The following is a 16,688-nucleotide window of genomic DNA, read 5'->3' as shown; positions in this document are numbered from 1 at the left end:
TTGTAGTGTAGAATATTAATTCACTGCCCAAGAGTACATTAGGGGCTCCTAAATTAGTGTTGACTTCCATGTCTGATCTGTCCTACTGTTGCAGACTGGACTGAGAAAGGATTGCTGAAAATTTGCCTCACTGTGTCCATTAATGGATTATTTAACTTAAACTTATCACGTGACCCTGAAAGTGGACATGTCACAAATTCAGTCCTTGAGAAATAAATGGGGAGAGGTGCATTTTTGACACTTATATGTCCACTTACAAACATAGTAGACTGAGACGATCTTCCCCAAGATATTTACCACCTTTGCACTCTTCTAACAGTAGTGTTCACGTTGAGAGGGCAGATAATGGAGTGGCAATTGTTAGGGGCAGAGATCAGAAACCCCAAGTTGTATTATGAAGCTCGTGTAGATCCCTAACTGTTTTTCTGGCTTGGCATTAGTGTGAGGATAAAATGTTTCACTCCAAATGTGATTCTACTGACATACTGGGAATTTTTTATCAAAACAAACTTTATTTAACAATACAGTCTAAATATAATGAATAAATTAACTTAACATTTACCAATTCAACAATACTTAAACCTGACAAGTTACTGCTTAATTGCTAACCTATCCCTGTGAGTTTCAATTCAAGGAATATTCCTCTTACAGACTTAAAAGCCCTCTTCAAAATCAGTTAGAAAACCCCCAGGCATATGTGATTGTACTTGTTAACAGTCCTAGAGCCTTTTGAACACCTCTGGAGAGAAACAGAGAGACACCTGTCTTCTGATTGTCCCAAAACAGCAGTCGCCAGAATGAATGACAGAGATATCTCTTGCTTCTTTCAGAACTAAACGGAAACTGTTGTGAAATAAAGAACTATGTAACTTCTACACAATCTTGACTCCACCCATTCACATGACTCTGCCTCTGTCAATCAAAACCGTATTTTGAAGCCCCAGGGGAAAACCCAAATAAACAAAAATGTATTAACTCAAACTGCAAAAATAAACCATCCCTAGCTAAAATCAATCATTAGCCAGAATTCTTAGCAAGTGAGCTGCCTGGTGCAGACAACGCTGCACCATGTAAAATAGGGCTGAATTTTAAATATACCTTTCACAAGAAACATGATATGAATACATTTCTTAAAGGCACAGTATTGTCACAGGATTCCTTGCCCAGTTTATAGTTTGCCAATTTTTCGACTAGAAATAAGACCAGGTCAGGTGAATGCACCTCAAATATGGATGGCAGTATCCAAATGAAGTGATAATGATGGAGTGGTATGCCCCACATTCAAAATCTCAACCGTTTAGCGCAGTTCTCCACTCACCACAACTTGGGTTGTCCACACTCCCGGTGTGCCCGGGATCCTACCAGAATGAACATCAATGTCCCGGTGGCCAAAAAAAAACAATCTTGAAGCTTTTAAGAGATATTTTTTAAAAAATCAATCCCATAACTTGTTGTTTCTTTCCCCTGAGAAGGGAAAAGAAACTACAACTCCTGTCATCATCAGGCATTGTCCTGCCCTGACATCACATTGAGCGCAGCGCTGCCCAATCAAATTCAAATCTTAAACCAAATAAAAAAGCAAGGAGGACTCCAAATGGCTGAATTTGATGGATTGCAATGGGATTGGTGGGATATAGATTTTATTGAGGGTTTGGATGCATGCAGTGAGTGATAGTTCAAGTACGATGGGAGTGAACAATGTTTCAGATACCTTCACCCCATTAATACCACAGAGATGGAGAGAGGGAAAAAAAATCTATTTTTCCTCAATTTATCGGCAGAACCAGAAGATTCTGCTAGCAGGAACAGCCAGAAGATTTTGTCCATTGTCTTTGATCCCCATTCCATAGCTGCTGACTCCATCTCTCTCCCAGACAGCTGTTTGAGGCTGAATCAGGACAGTTCACAACCGTGATCTTATTTTTGACCCAGAGGTAAACTTGTAACTACACATCCCCATCATTATCAAGGATAGATAAATTTTTGAACAGTAAAGGAATCAAGGATTATGGTGAACGGGCAGGTAAGTGGAGCTGAGTCCACAAAAAGATCAGTCATGATCTTATTGAATGGCGGAGCAGGCTCGAGGGGCAGATGGCCAACTCCTGCTCCTAGTTCTTACATTCTTATGTAAACCTATCCACCCCCTGAACTGTCAGTGACTCTTCCCCTGCCTCAGCTTATGTACTACTGCCTCAGCTATCCTTCTGGTACCTCTAGATTTGACTGTTCCAGTGCATTCTTGTTTGGCATTCCACATTCAACCCTCCCTAAACTTGATTTTATCAAAAATCTGCAATGAAAAGCTAATAAAGATAACCATAAGACCACAAACTTGTCGTCTGGTTAAAGAAAGCCCTGATGTGGGAATGCCGGCGTTGGACTGGCGTAAACACAGTAAAAAGTCTGACAACACCAGGTTTTAGTCCAACCGATTTATTTGATAATACTCACAAGCTTTCGAGGGGACTGCCTCTTCGTCAGGTGAATGGAGAGTTCTGGCCTCAGACAGAGCATATAAAGCACAGACAGTTTAGAGATTACTGATTAAAATGCGAATCCTTACACCTAACCTGCTGTTCAAGACCTGAAGTGGCTGACAATGTGAGTGGAAGGAGCACTGATCACAGGTTACAGAGATGTGTATTGTCTCCAGACAGTACAGTAAGTGAGGTTTTGCGAACCCAGGCAAGTCACGGGGGTTACAGATAGTGCGACATGAACCCTCCGCACACATGAGGACGGTCTCAACAGGGATCTTGGGTTCATGTCGCACTATCTGTAACCCCCGTGACTTGCCTGGGTTTGCAAAACCTCACTTACTGTACTGTCTGGAGACAATACACATCTCTGTAACCTGTGATCAGTGCTCCTTCCACTCACATTGTCAGCCACGTCAGGTCTTGAACAGCAGGTTAGGTGTAAGGATTTGCATTTTAATCAGTAATCTCTAAACTGTCTGTGCTTTATATGCTCTGTCTGAGGCCAGAACTCTCCATTCACCTGACGAAGAGGCAGTCCCCTCGAAAGCTTGTGAGTATTATCAAATAAATCGGTTGGACTAAAACCTGGTGTTGTCATAAGAACATAAGAACATAAGAAATAGGAGCAGGAGTAGGCCATCTAGCCCTTCGAGCCTGCCCCGCCATTCAATAAGATCATGGCTGATCTGTTGTGGCTCAGTTCCACTTTCCCGCCCTCTCCCCATAACCCTTAATCCCCTCTCTTATCAAGAACCCATCAACCCGCTTCTTAAAAATATTTAGCGAGGCAGCCTCCACCACTTCAACGGGCAGAGAATTCCAGAGATTCACCACCCTTTGAGTGAAGAAGTTCCTCCTCAACTCAGACTTTTTACTAAAGAAAGCCCTTCAGGGAAGAAAATCTGCTGTCCTTATCCAGTCTGCCCCATGTACTATAAGGGGCTAATAGCTATTATGCTAATCGCTTATCAGAGATGTCAGATCACGTGTCTCTAGATCTCAGAGACAGATGGGATTTTCCAGCCATGCTCGACACAAAACCAGAAAATCCCACCCGAGGTCAATGGACTTTTGTGTGGTCCGCCCCCACCCACTACAATTCCCATGGCAGGCAGGATGGGAAAACTCCCCCCAGTTGTCTCTGGAAGGAACCTCATAGTTATCTGTCCCTGTACATAGCTAATATGCGTTTGGAAGTTCCTGGATGCTTTGGTTCCAGAGGTATTTGTTAAATACCCTGGCTCTATTACTGATATTACTTCAATATGACTTCAGACCTACAGCAATAGGGTTGACTCTGAAATGCCCTCTGAAATGACCCCAGTGAGTAGTGTGCAGGGTAGTTGGGTGTGGCACGAGTCAACAGGTAGTGCCACAGAGCATGGCAATCCTTGCTGTAATAAAAGCGAACTATTGCGGATGCTGGAATTTGAAACAGAAAAGGAAAATGCTGGAAAATCTCAGCAGGTTTGACAGCATCTGTTTAGAGAGGACAGAGTTAACATTTCAAATTTGGACCCACACTCGAAACGTTATCTCTCTTCTCTCTCCACAGATGCTGTCAGACCCACTGAGATTTTCTAGCGTTTTCTGTTTCTGTTGTGTTGGCAATCCCTATGCCCGTTATGGGGCCTTATTCAATTTTTCCTGACAGCTCTTTTACTTAAAAGTGATGGATTTTCCTTTGGATCATGGAGAAAAAAACTTGTTAATACGAGAGGGCCTGGAATGAAGAGGTTACGCTGTAGTTTAATGTGGTGTAACAAGCATCATCTGTATATAACTGCAAGAAAGCCAAGTTCCCCTGCTGACTGGTCTGTGATGTGTCTGCGCTTGCACCAGACTGGGTGCCTCATTTGTATCACAACCTTGTTGCTTGAAGACAAAGAAATAGTGGCAGTTCCAGAAAAGTGATCATGAAAAAGAAATTAGCTTTTGAGGACGTGTCCACACAAGCATCAAAGTGCATTTGGTAGGATAACAAGCTATATTAGGATATGACTTCAGAAACCACAAACCAGACACTTAATAAGGCAGTTAATTGCATCCATGTGACCACAAACGAGGCTTATATTTGAAGCAAATGCCTTTGCGTCAACTTGTTTGCACCCAGTTGATACTTTGTGACTGTTCCTTGCGCGCAGTCGGTGATAAATTCAGTTTTTTGATGAAATGTTGTTTATCCCCAGTTCTTTGTAGAACACTACGTCTTTCAATTTTACAGAATATCGTTTGTGAGGAGATTAGTTAATGAGAAACATATTCAAATGCTCCAAGATGCAGAGGAAGTCCAACCGTCCAAGATTAAATGCCGAACACATTATGTTCACATTCTGCTTTAGAGTTTTATGATATCTAATGAAGAAAACCCTATAAATTATTTTTAAAAATCACAGCTTTTATCCATTACCCTAATATTTTTAATGTTGGACATATAATCAGATCATCAAAAAATTATTTCCGTCTCTTCCGCCCCCCCCCACCAAAAAATAAGAATTTGTGTATTCTGATTGCAATCTGGATAATTTTCTTCATGAACAGGATCACATGTAAGGTTGGGAGTTGGAGGAGGCAAATCCATCCTGATATTAGGTTTGTGACTGAATCTCTGCTTTGCTCGCTGATCTGTCGAGCCGTGAGCTATGAATGCACGCACAAGCAATAAGGTTTATTTAGTGCATGTACAGAGGAAAAGATACAAAAGGTACCTCAAGGTGGAGGTGTCATCTTCTTACCTTACTTGTGGCTCCAGGCTGCAATTCCCTCTGTACAGGAAGGCCTCCTGTTGGTCCTCCAGCTTTATGAGCTCACCTACTGTCTTTCAGTGGCGTCTAGCCTATCCTCTGGCGAAAACCTAGCCAGTCCAGCCAAAATAACATTTGGGCCAATGCACCTGATACAATGCGAGGGAAGGGCCTGCATTATGCTTAACGTGAAAACCTTCCGTAATAAAATCCTAAATATTCCCTTTAAAGGAATATTTCAGATTTTAAAGGGAATATTTAGGATTTTATTACGGCAGCAAGATTTTCCACGTTAAGCATAATGCAGGCCCTGCCCCTGCACTGTTTCAGGTGCATTTATTAAGGAGATATTTCACATTATGCTGTCCACCTGCACAGGGGCAAACCTTCCCCACAATGGATTTAGGTCTGGTCTATATTGGGTCAGAGCAATGTCACCTGGCTGGCGCATTCCGATTGAGTTAACTGTGAGATAATAAGATCTTATCTATTAACAACCAAACATACAACGTGGTGGAGAGTAGATTTGATGACACCGGGTGTGAATAAGAGGCAACGTTTTTTTTTCAAAATTTTAATCTTCTCATTTCCTTTCGTATTTGCTTTGAACTTCTCCAGAAGAGGAAACACAAATTAGTGTTTATTACCTGCTGAAATGGAGTTGCAACTTTAGCATTTGAGATAACAACAAGATCACAAGTTACTGCAAATGACATTACACCAAGGAAAAGGCAGACCCTTCATTTTGTAACCTGTACTGGAAAATATTAAATGCTGAATTTAATTTAATATTTTCTGGGCTAAAAGTCACTGCGATTGGTAGACTTGCGTGCAGCTCGTTTTCAGTTCTCTCTGCCAATTAGAAGCTGAAAAGGTCACGGGTGCTCTTTGTTGCTGGGAGGAAGTTGCCAACTCCACACATACTTGGTGCATATCCCTTCCCACACTGGAATCTCCCAGATGGCTGGAATAGGCCATGGAGTCGGCAAGGGGACTTCAGCACTATTGGCTCTGACGCAGCCCTGAACAGTATAGTGGCCCACCTGAGGTGCCTTCTAGTATTTCCACGACAAGAGTGTTGTTGCATGTTTTCAGCTCCAAAGGGTGTCATAAGATAATCTGTGAATCCAAACCCTTCACCCCAAGCATGTTTATGGCCTTTTAAAAAATCCTCAAAGGGACATGTGCCAACACTTAATTAGTCGTGCATCAGGGGCAGAATTCTCAGGATATCTTGCTCACTCTCCTAACTCCTAGGTCTTGACTCAAGTTGAGCGTTTAGACAGTAGAGGACATGTCCCCTTTTCTTCTTGCTCTGCCTCATTCTGTTCAGCTCATGTTCAGCCTTTGTTGTCCCTTGTGATGCTTTGCCTTTCTATTGTGGCTTGTTGTCTCCTTGAGTCGAATGGTTGGGTTGGATACAGGGAAGGAAAGGCTACAAGGAGAATCTACCTGGAAATGGCAACCAGATTCCATCTTATTTTTCAATTCAGAGATCAGTGTGTTGCCACATTGACTTGACAGTAATTTTGGACTCAAAGGGTTTCTATTAAATTTGAATGAGCAGGCATGAAGGAGGGCAGAGAAATTCCACCACAGTGCAGTTGCTCATGGTGACTCGGGTTGTTTTAAAGATGCATTATGGGTTGACTGCAAGAGTTGTTCTTCAGCTTTTGTGAAGTCTCCTAATGTTGCTGATGATTTTTAGCAGGCTTTTTGCAAGCTCAGCTCCTAGCCTTCACACACATTATGTTGTCTGAAATAGAGTTCATCAGAGTCCATGGAGGAATTCTTCAAATGGAGATATTTGAAGTGAAACTTAAAAATAAACAAATACATTTAAACCATTCAGATATTTTATGGGCAAGATGTTTCTGCCGAGTTGTCGTCTTCATTAATTCAAGTTCACAAAAGTGGCCCAGATTTGTTACCCATATGGCATTGTGGGTCAACCCACACCACATGGTCTGCAGCATTTCAAGAAGGCAGCTCACCATCTCCTTCTCAAAGACAACTAGGGATGGGCAATAAATGCTGGCCAGTCAGCGACACCCATGTCCCACAAATGAATTAGCCTCCTGCCATTCACAGGTGGGGAGGAGAGACCTTATTTAACACTGCTGGAGTCATGACTCCATGATGTGGTCCGAGCCACCATGTGACTTGGACCGCAGGAATCAGGAAGCTCACTCCCTGCACAAGCTGCCAGGAGCAGGAGGCAGCAGGGTGGTCAGGAGATGCCAAGTTAAGTATTTTTTAATTCGGCTTTCCACAAGGACTCTTGGTGGGAAGCAAGAATGCTATTTCCTGTCCTGCAAGAAATCCATGGGCCTCATCAGCCTCAACCTTCCCTCACCCTCCCAGAGTCAGCATCTGGATTGAGTTTTCCTATTGGGGTTGCATAGTGTCAAATAAAATAAAATGGCACATTTCGCAAGAATTAAATGCTCCACTATTTCTGAAATTTATCCTTAATGTTGCTTAATGTAGTTCTGTCATCTACTGAGCAAAGATGCATTTCATCACCGTCCTTTGTAATAGCATCAGAAAACAATTGGCATCATGCAGTCCTTTATTTCCCATGCGCAATGCCATGGGAGATCGATACGTGCCCTCATATGTACTTATCAAAATGTTCATCATATATTTGACTGACTCTAGTTCATATTCGCAACAGTAATCAATCAGAACTGAACGGATAAGGAACATATTAGTTAGGAATGAAAACTATCAGTCAGCAAATTAAAATGACTGCCTGTTTAAAAAAACAGTAGTCAGCAACCAGCTTCCAATAGCCAGGAGAAAGAAAAGAATCATAGAATCCTTACAGTGCAGAAGGAGGCCATCCAACCTGCACCAACCACAATCCCATCCAGGCCCTTTTCCCATAACCCCATGCATTTCCCCTAGCTAGTCCCCCTGAAACTTAAAGGCAATTTGGTATGGCCAATCCACCTACCTCACATATCTTTGGATTATGGGAGGAAACCCACGCAGACACGGGGAGAACTCCATATGAACACTGACCCAAACCGGAAATCAAACCCGAGTCCCTGGCGCTGTGAGGCAGCAGCGCAAACCACTGTGCCACCGTGCCACCCCAGCTGATGAGATCACTTTATATATTTTGGGCTATAATGCTCAGCCACCAGCTTACCATGCTCAATAAACTGAAGGCTCTGCTGAAAGTAAGGTTTATAACATCATTCAGGCAGTAATAATCATTGGCAGGAATTCTTTGGTCATTCACGCCCTGCCGCTGCTATCAGCGAGAACGGAGAATTTGGCGCTCAGCTAAATCTCCATGCACTGCAGCGGGGCCGGAGAATCCCAGACGTGGGCGAAGTCGGAGAATCTGGCCCAGTGGATTTTCTGGAAAATGATTAAACTTAGCCATGCAGCAAGATTTTCTGTCCTTGAACCATGACCAAGAATACTTTCTGTTGGAAGCCTGTGTTCTCTGAGAAATGTGATTCTTCAGGTTTGCCAGACTTACTCTCCTCTGACGAAATTCAACAAGGTAACACAGTATTGTTAGTGTGCATTTAGCTAAAAATACTGACAGCGAGATTGATTGTTAACTGTATGGAGTAGGGCTGATGTCTGTTAGCCTTTCTGTGTGTGAATGAAAAATGCTGCAGTAAAAATTAATGTAATGCTGACAGCAATTTCTCCACCAAATCACTTTACAATACCAACCATTTTGGGGGTTGATAGGCCATGGCGAATGATTTGAGTTGGAAAAATTGTCAACCTTGCAGGATAGTTGTAAAGTTAAAGGTAACACACAAGCAATCAGAAGGGATATTCTTTGTGCAGTGCCTGTAAATTCCCTTTGGCCAGATTTTGATGTTAATCATCTGCTCATTTTAAAGTCCCAATATTCTGTCTCCCTCAGCATGTCCAAGAGTGAAAGAAATTTCCATTAGTTACTGACATTCAACCAACTGGCCATGTGGTATACTCAACCGCACAAGTCAGTTAAGCTAAGGTAGGCGGACCCCATGCCAAATTTCTAAGCAGCTGTTGCAGTATCCAGTTTACAAACAGGCTTAGAAACAGAACATCTGTACGTCAAACATATCACTAATTAACATTAAAGGGTGATATTTGCCTTGGTAGAAGGATCTTGGGTGGCATTGTTTCACTGCGCTGTCCTAATTGTTACGTAATCTTCTGCGGTCAGATACGTTCCTCATCACTCTGCTGTTGCTAATCCATCTCTCAGAGCACATGGTGCGATGTAATGCCCGTGACAGCTCTGTTGGAGAGAAAATTCCTGTGTGATTTTAGATAACGCTGATGTAGGTGTTTTGAGGCTAGCAATCTATCACCATTTCAACAAACTCATCACCCCTTAACTCAGGCAGCGGTGGGTTGGAAGGACCTGGAGTTGGGCAAGGATGTGGATGCACTGGTATCTGGTCTGATGGCAGGATTTCAGCCACGGGAACAGAACATGCTCTCACCTCATGCAGGGTCCAAGGTATGAAATGGTGGATGGGGTATTAATAACCCAGACAGGGCAGCCAGGGAAATGGTTTCTTTTAACTTATACTCCTTCCCATTGAGTAAATAGACTGAAAACTGTCTTTTCTCTTCACAGGTGTTGATTGACATATTGTAGGTTTCCAGCATTTTCTATATTCAATTTTCCAGCACGTGTTGTTTTCTTTCTTTGTGTCCTGGATACAGGTGGTGTTGATCCTGTATAACCTACATATATAGAGGAGCAGTATATCTAATATCACAGCAGCTAAGTACTTAGTATTTGTCTATTTTGTTTTGTCCACAGATACCAGACAGGGAGCCGTTTCCTTTATCCAGAACAGAGCCTCTTGAAGGCCACTATGAGGAGGCTGAACCATATGACACAGTCAATAATGGTACGTCACTGTATTACAAGTGTAGCACTGAGTAACAGGAATGAGTTGGAAATATATGCCAGCAATGCTATTTTGTGGGAAATATTTGCTTAATGTATAACTAACTTTCAGAAAATGGTTTAATTTTAATTTGATGGGTGCTGCAATTCCCACTCTCACTTCTGAACTTCAGAAATTTTTGCCAGAATTTTGGCCTGGCAATTTTAGGAGTTTTAGCGCTGACAAATTATCACCATTTCAACACACTCTCCCTTTGACTCAGATAGTACTGGGTTGGAAGACCCATGAGTTAGACCAGGATGGGATACATTGGTACCTGGCTTTATCGCAGGATTTCAGCTGCCTTTGTCAGGGACAGAACATGTCCTCGCCTCATACAAGGTCCATGGTGTAAAATGCATGTTGGAGTAAATGGGCATTCTTACTGCTGGGAGTTAAAGGGTTTTCTGCGAGAGTGAGGCCAGGGTTACTGATCAGAGCAGAAGTGGGTGCAATCTAAAGGTTCAGGTCAGGATTGTGGCCTGGAAGTCTGAAAGAGTAGAATTCTTTTTGTTTAAAGTAATTCCTGAGAGTGACATGCCGTCCACTCCACAAGCAGCAAACTACTGGACTTTCCACCATGCTTTGGGAGGTGGTGTTTTCACTGAACTAGTAAACCGGTGACCCAGGGCAAGATCTGGGGACTACAGTTCAAATCTCATCATGGCAGTTGGTGAAATTTGAATTCAATTTTTAAAAATCTAGAAATAAAATTCTAATGATGACCATTAAACTATTGTTGTAAAAATCCATCTGGTTCACTAATATCCTTTCCTGGTCTGGTCTATATGTGACTCCAGATCCACAGCAATGTGGTTGACTCTCAAATGCCCTCTGAAACGGCTAAGCCCACATCCTGTAAATAAAAATGTCCTCACTGCCGGTTCTTCCCAGGTGAGACAAGAAACTTTTCACCAACTTTGGGAAAGTTAATGGCATAGGTCCCAGATGGGCGTATTAAACACATGCTGGGCCATTCTTTCCCCTTTATGTTCGTGCAGCCTATTTGTGTATATAGCTACTTTAGTCATGGTGTACAGTGTTATATTTTTGGTTACTATTTCAAATCACTAGTTCCATCTTGCTTTTCCAGAATTATTGTTTTCCCAGGCTGTTTTACTGTTGTTCTGTTCATGGTGTTTTAAGTTTATAATAAATAAATAAATAACTTTTAAATGCCCCAGATTAAAGGATCAGGAAGAAAAAGCTAGCAATTTTGTTCAGTGAAGTCTTGATACAAGCAACTTATCTTAACTACCCTGACTACCAGATGTCTCAAAGAACCTTACAGTCAATGAAGTATTTTCTGAATTGTAGTCACGGTTGTAATGTAGAAAACACGGTGCCTGATTTTACACAGTAAATTCCCAGAATCAGCAATGTGATGATGACCAAATAATCTGTTTCTGTGATGTTGATTGAGTGTAAAAATTGGCCAGAATTGTCCTGGAACATGTGAAATTGTGCGAGAAGACGCAAACACACACTCTGACGTTGTCACACAGTTGCACAATATTTCGGTTGGTGGGCACACACGAGAGTGAGGAGTGCACCCGCCAACGGTCAGGCAGGCAATTTAACCCACTAAGGGACCAATTGAAAGCGATTCTACGTGGCCTGCCTAATTTTAAGTTTGGCAAGCAGCTTAATTGGCCACACAGTCTTTACGTTTTAGTTGCAACCTCGATCCAGGTGGGTTGAAATTTCAAGGCTGAAATAAAATTTTAAAAGGTGCCTGGGGACTGATGTTTGTCTATAAATTTGTTAACTAGAATCTTAGAACATCAACAATGCAGAAGGAGGCCATTCGGCCCATCGAGCCTGCACCAACCACAAACCACCCATGCCCTGTCCTTGTAACCCCACGTATTTCTTCTTGCTAATCCCCCTGCAACTAAGGGGTAACTTAACATAACCAATCCACCTAACCCACGCATCTTCAGACTAGATAATGTTTGCAGTGGTTTTCCAACCAGATTTATTTGTACAGATCTGCATCTTCTTGAGCCAGCTCCGAGAGGCATCAGCCCATATCCTCCCTTTAACTCAGCACCTGTCCTGTCTGGCAACCCTGAGGTTTTCCCAGTGTGCATTACATGCTGGCTGTCTATTAAAACCATATTTCGGGGCTGATAGCAACTGTAAATGTGTTTTGTGCCCTTTTCCAGGCTTACTGAGTGGACACGCCTAGAGGGTACAGAATTCATGCCCTGATTGTTGTTTGAAATAATGTCATTAGGTCTTTTCTATCTCATCTAAAAGACAGTACCTCCAACAGTGCAGTACTCCCTCCATACTATATTCATGTGTCAGCCTTGATTTTTATGCTCAAGTCCTGAAATAAGACATGACCCTGTGGAGATGCCGGTGTTGGACTGGGGTTAAACACAGTAAGAAGTTTCACAACACCAGGTTAATGTCCAATTTATCTTTGCAGGCGTCAGTGCGACCAACTGAGTCATAGCTGACACCTTCAAAGGATGGAGGAAAGCTTGGAAAATAGACTGAAAGAAGTAATGATGGGTGGTACTAATGAACATCATTTTTCCAGGGTGTTGTTTATTGATGAGTGCTTTTCTTGGCAAATGGGAAGGGATTTGTTTGATAATCATTGAACAAACAGGCGAGGATTAATTCCTGCGGTGTGGTCTTTGCCGGATTAAAAAGAATTACAGTGTTGCATAACATTATAATTATGTGATAATGACTATGTTAAAAACTTTGATGCTCTTATTTACTACAGATGAGGTCGATGCTGTCAGTAGCTCTTATGAATCCTATGACGAGGAAGAGAACACCAAGGGGAAATCAATGACCCATCAGTGGCCTTCTCCAGAGGCCTCCATTGAACTGATGAAAGATGCCCGAATCTGTGCATTCCTCTGGCGAAAGAAGTGGCTGGGACAGTGGGCCAAACAATTATGTGTCATAAAAGAGTGCAAACTACTGGTAAATGGGCAGCACTGTTGAAAAGTATTGTCGCTTGACACTTAGGTTGATTTTTTTAAATCTTTCAATGAAGGAAGATTCAAAAACAAATGAAATCGTAACACCAGTGCAAGCATTCTTTATTCATTGGGTGGGGCAGTTTATTCAGGCTGCGGGAGGGAATAAAAAGCAACGACCAAGGAGTAAGAACTTTACTCAAAAGTTAATCCATGTTGGACAGCTCAGGGAGTGGAGGATAACACATCCAGACATTCAAAACGGACACTTTATTAACAAAGTTGCACGTTTTCCTTATGTCTGCATGGTTTCCTCTGGATGCTCCGATTTCCTCCCAGTCAAAGAGTCATAGAATCCCTACAAGTCAGAAGAAGGCCATTTGGCCCATCGAGTCTGTACCGACCACAATCCCACCCAAGTCCTATTCCTGTAATCCCACTTATCTACCCTGCTAATCCTCCAACACTAAGGGGCAATTTCGTGTGGCCAATCAACCTATCCCACACATCTTTGGATTGTGGAAGGAAACTCACGCAGACACAGGGAGAACGTGCAGAGTCCACATGGACACTGACCTGAGGCGGGAATTGAACCTGAATTCCCAGTGCTGTGAGGCAGCAGTGCTAACCACTGTGCCACCGTGCAGGGTAGGTGGATTGGCCATGCCAAATTGTCCCTTAGTGTTCAAAGATGTGTAGGTTAAATGGATTAACCATAGTAAATGTGCAGAATTACAGGGAAAGGGTGGAGGAGAGGGCCTAGGGGTTCTAAAGTTAGAATATTAAAGAGATGGTGTTTAATGGAATAATAGCCTTTTCTCATCTTTAGTGTTTATTAGCGACATCTAGAAATAAGTGTGGTTGATTTTAATTTAATTACTTTTTTGCTGTTTAACTTTAAACTTGTTTGTTTTTAAATGGATTAATGCTCCTGCTGGGGTGAACTTTGGCCTTGAAGTATTATTCCTGCTTCTAAGACAGAGGGTTATGAGTGTGAACCCCATTTTCAACAGGCCTGATGAGCAGGGACAAGAGGCTTGACCTCTGAATCCTCGGGTGACAACGAGTGGAATGCTCATGTCTGATGGGAGTGGGGGTGGTTCTCCTGGTTGGAACCTATGAATCAGGCCATCCGTATAAGGATGGACTTGAGAAATAACCGAGAGAAGACCTGCTGGATGTAAAACAGCCAAGTTACGAGTTGCCCCATGTCTTGTTAAACAAGGAAGAGAAGGAGAATGATTCAGTTACAGCAGCATTCTAATATTAAAATCACCAAGAGTAATTACTCGGCTGTGCTGAGTTCTCTCAAAAGCCTACAAATATTCTCCATAAACCAAACATTTCTCATGATATAGAAAATGGAGCTGATCATTACCATTAATAACAGCAAAATTAATAAGCACCATTTCTATACAGGTTCAGTATGATTGTAGTATGATCTTCATTTCAGATTTCATCAATAAATCCTATACAGTTTAGGTTGGATTGCTCTTAACCCTCTGCTTTGTCTGACCCTCTTTTCCTATATTGAAATGCAGCAAGTGAAAATTGAAGCTTCTCTAATGGTCGGCATTGATTGTGTTCTCGCTGTCATTTCCTTTCTCCTTCCTGCAGTGTTACAAAAGCTCAAAGGACCAGAATCCTCAACTGGATGTGAGTCTGATTGGCTGCACTGTTATCTATAAAGAGAAGCACGTGAAGAAGAAGGAACATACACTGAAGATCACACCAGTCAACTCTGACGTTATAGTATTGGGACTCCAAAGCAAGGACCAGGCTGACCAATGGTTAAAGGTACAGTGGGGATGCAAGCTCTGCTACAATTATTGCTACAGTTTCAAATTGGGCTCAGACCATAGCAATATCAAAAAAATAGAAAATATAGCGAGGATAAAGGAAAGATCAACAAATTTCAACGTCAAAAGGATGATTTTATTTATTGCTTTGTTGAAAATCAGGTCATAATTTGAAAGAAGTTGTTAGTGCCGGAACATCTCATGTAAAGCTCCATAGCTTGGGGTCCAAGTTACGGATGACTTAGTGACCCTGCGAATGAGTGTGGGTGGCTGCATTATTATGGCATTTGGGTGGAGGGATCAACAGACAATCAAAATATCAAGGTGACTTAGATGCAATATACATAAGCCCTTAGCTCTCATATGCACAACATCCTGCAGTTTGCAGTTGATCTGCGCCAAGATTATTCCTGGGACTGGGCAGGAATGTGCAGGAAATTCAAGTCATTGTTGAGTTGTTCACTTTGTTAATCAAGAGAAGAGGCTGCTGACAAAAACAGAAAATGCTGGAAAATCTCAGCAGCTCTGACAGCATCTGTGGAGAGAGAATAGAGGCAACATTTTGAGTCTGGATGATCTTCGTCAGAACTGCGAAGTAATTTGTATATATTTGCTGAAGTATGATTCAAAGACACCCTAGTGTCCAGCTAGTGACCATACAGAAGCACAGATCTCGAAAGTTAGTCACCAATAATATAGTTATGATGGTGCTCACCAGCGCAACAACTCAATTCACATCTCTTCAGCAACCTTAATGTGCGCCCATTTCTTCCTTAATTACATGGATTTACTTGTAATAGATTCTCTTAAAAAGACACAATCAGCTTCAACATCAAGCGTATGCAGATCATTAAGAGAAATTCAATATGTTACGGATGACTTGGTGACCCCACGAATGAGTGTGGGTGGCTGTCCAGTGATTCATTATTGCAGATTATGTTTGACTCCCAGTGTTTGGAAAACTCTGGTACACTGATGCCTTGTCTGAGTTCAGTGTCTCCTTTGTCAGCTGCAGTTCATTGAACTAACAGATGAAAGAAGCGCAAGACTCTGAGTGAGGAAAACGATAAAAAAAATTACCGAGAACTGTCAATTAGAGAAATTAAACCTGCTAAAACTTAGACAAATTTCCTCTCCTTGTGCAAACCTTGACTGAAAAACTGGGACTAGTTTGAATTTGTGACCTTTCCCTTCTTGTTAGCACAGATGCTCGAAAACCAATCACTGCAAAAGCATTTTAAATTTTCTTTCTTGTAATACAATGGGATCATTAAACAGTTGGAGGGTTTTATAGATGCAAAACAATGGCCCAAATGTTACACTTCCCCATTGGCAATTAGGGGCGGAAAGGTGGGGGGCGGGTGGGGGATGTGATATTGCAGGAATGGGATTCTCTTCAGGTTCCCACATGCCCAGAACATATAGTGATTTTATGCTGAGGTGGGCAAGGCCTCAGATGACCTGCACTTATCACAATTGAGGGCTTAAGTGGCCAATTAATAGTTATTTAAGAGCCATTTCTTACCCAGTACCAATTTTTAGCCAAGGAAACGTTGAACCTCCATGGGGGAAAGCCAGAACCAATCAGAGTTAGATATTGGGCAGGAAGTGGGAGGTGATGTCCTAACCCACCACCCCTCCTTCCCCCACACCAGCCTTTGTCCTGAGACCCTGATTTTCCTCCCCACGCCACCACCTAGGCCTTTCCTAGCCTCCCGACCCTAGGACCCCTTACACCTGTCCTCCAGCTCCAGCATTTAGACTCAGGCAGGTTGGTGTAGTTCCTCTCCTG

At 42.3% G+C, this 16,688-nt stretch overlaps 1 protein-coding gene across 1 annotated transcript in view; it reads left to right on the top strand.

Moving 5' to 3' along the window:
- The window catches only part of afap1l2 (actin filament associated protein 1-like 2), a 231,168-nt gene that overhangs the window by 180,322 nt on the left and 34,158 nt on the right, over positions 1–16,688 (top strand). Inside the window, exons 5-7 of the mRNA XM_080205816.1 lie at positions 10,023–10,113; positions 12,896–13,101; positions 14,715–14,894. Coding sequence (XP_080061942.1) covers positions 10,023–10,113; positions 12,896–13,101; positions 14,715–14,894 — 477 coding nt within the window. The remainder of the gene's footprint in view (positions 1–10,022; positions 10,114–12,895; positions 13,102–14,714; positions 14,895–16,688) is intronic.

Source organism: Carcharhinus amblyrhynchos, chromosome 17, assembly GCF_965287045.1.
Source record: "Carcharhinus amblyrhynchos chromosome 17, sCarAmb.v2.hapA, whole genome shotgun sequence".
Taxonomy (NCBI): domain Eukaryota; kingdom Metazoa; phylum Chordata; class Chondrichthyes; order Carcharhiniformes; family Carcharhinidae; genus Carcharhinus; species Carcharhinus amblyrhynchos.
This window is presented reverse-complemented; position numbering and strand designations above follow the sequence as displayed.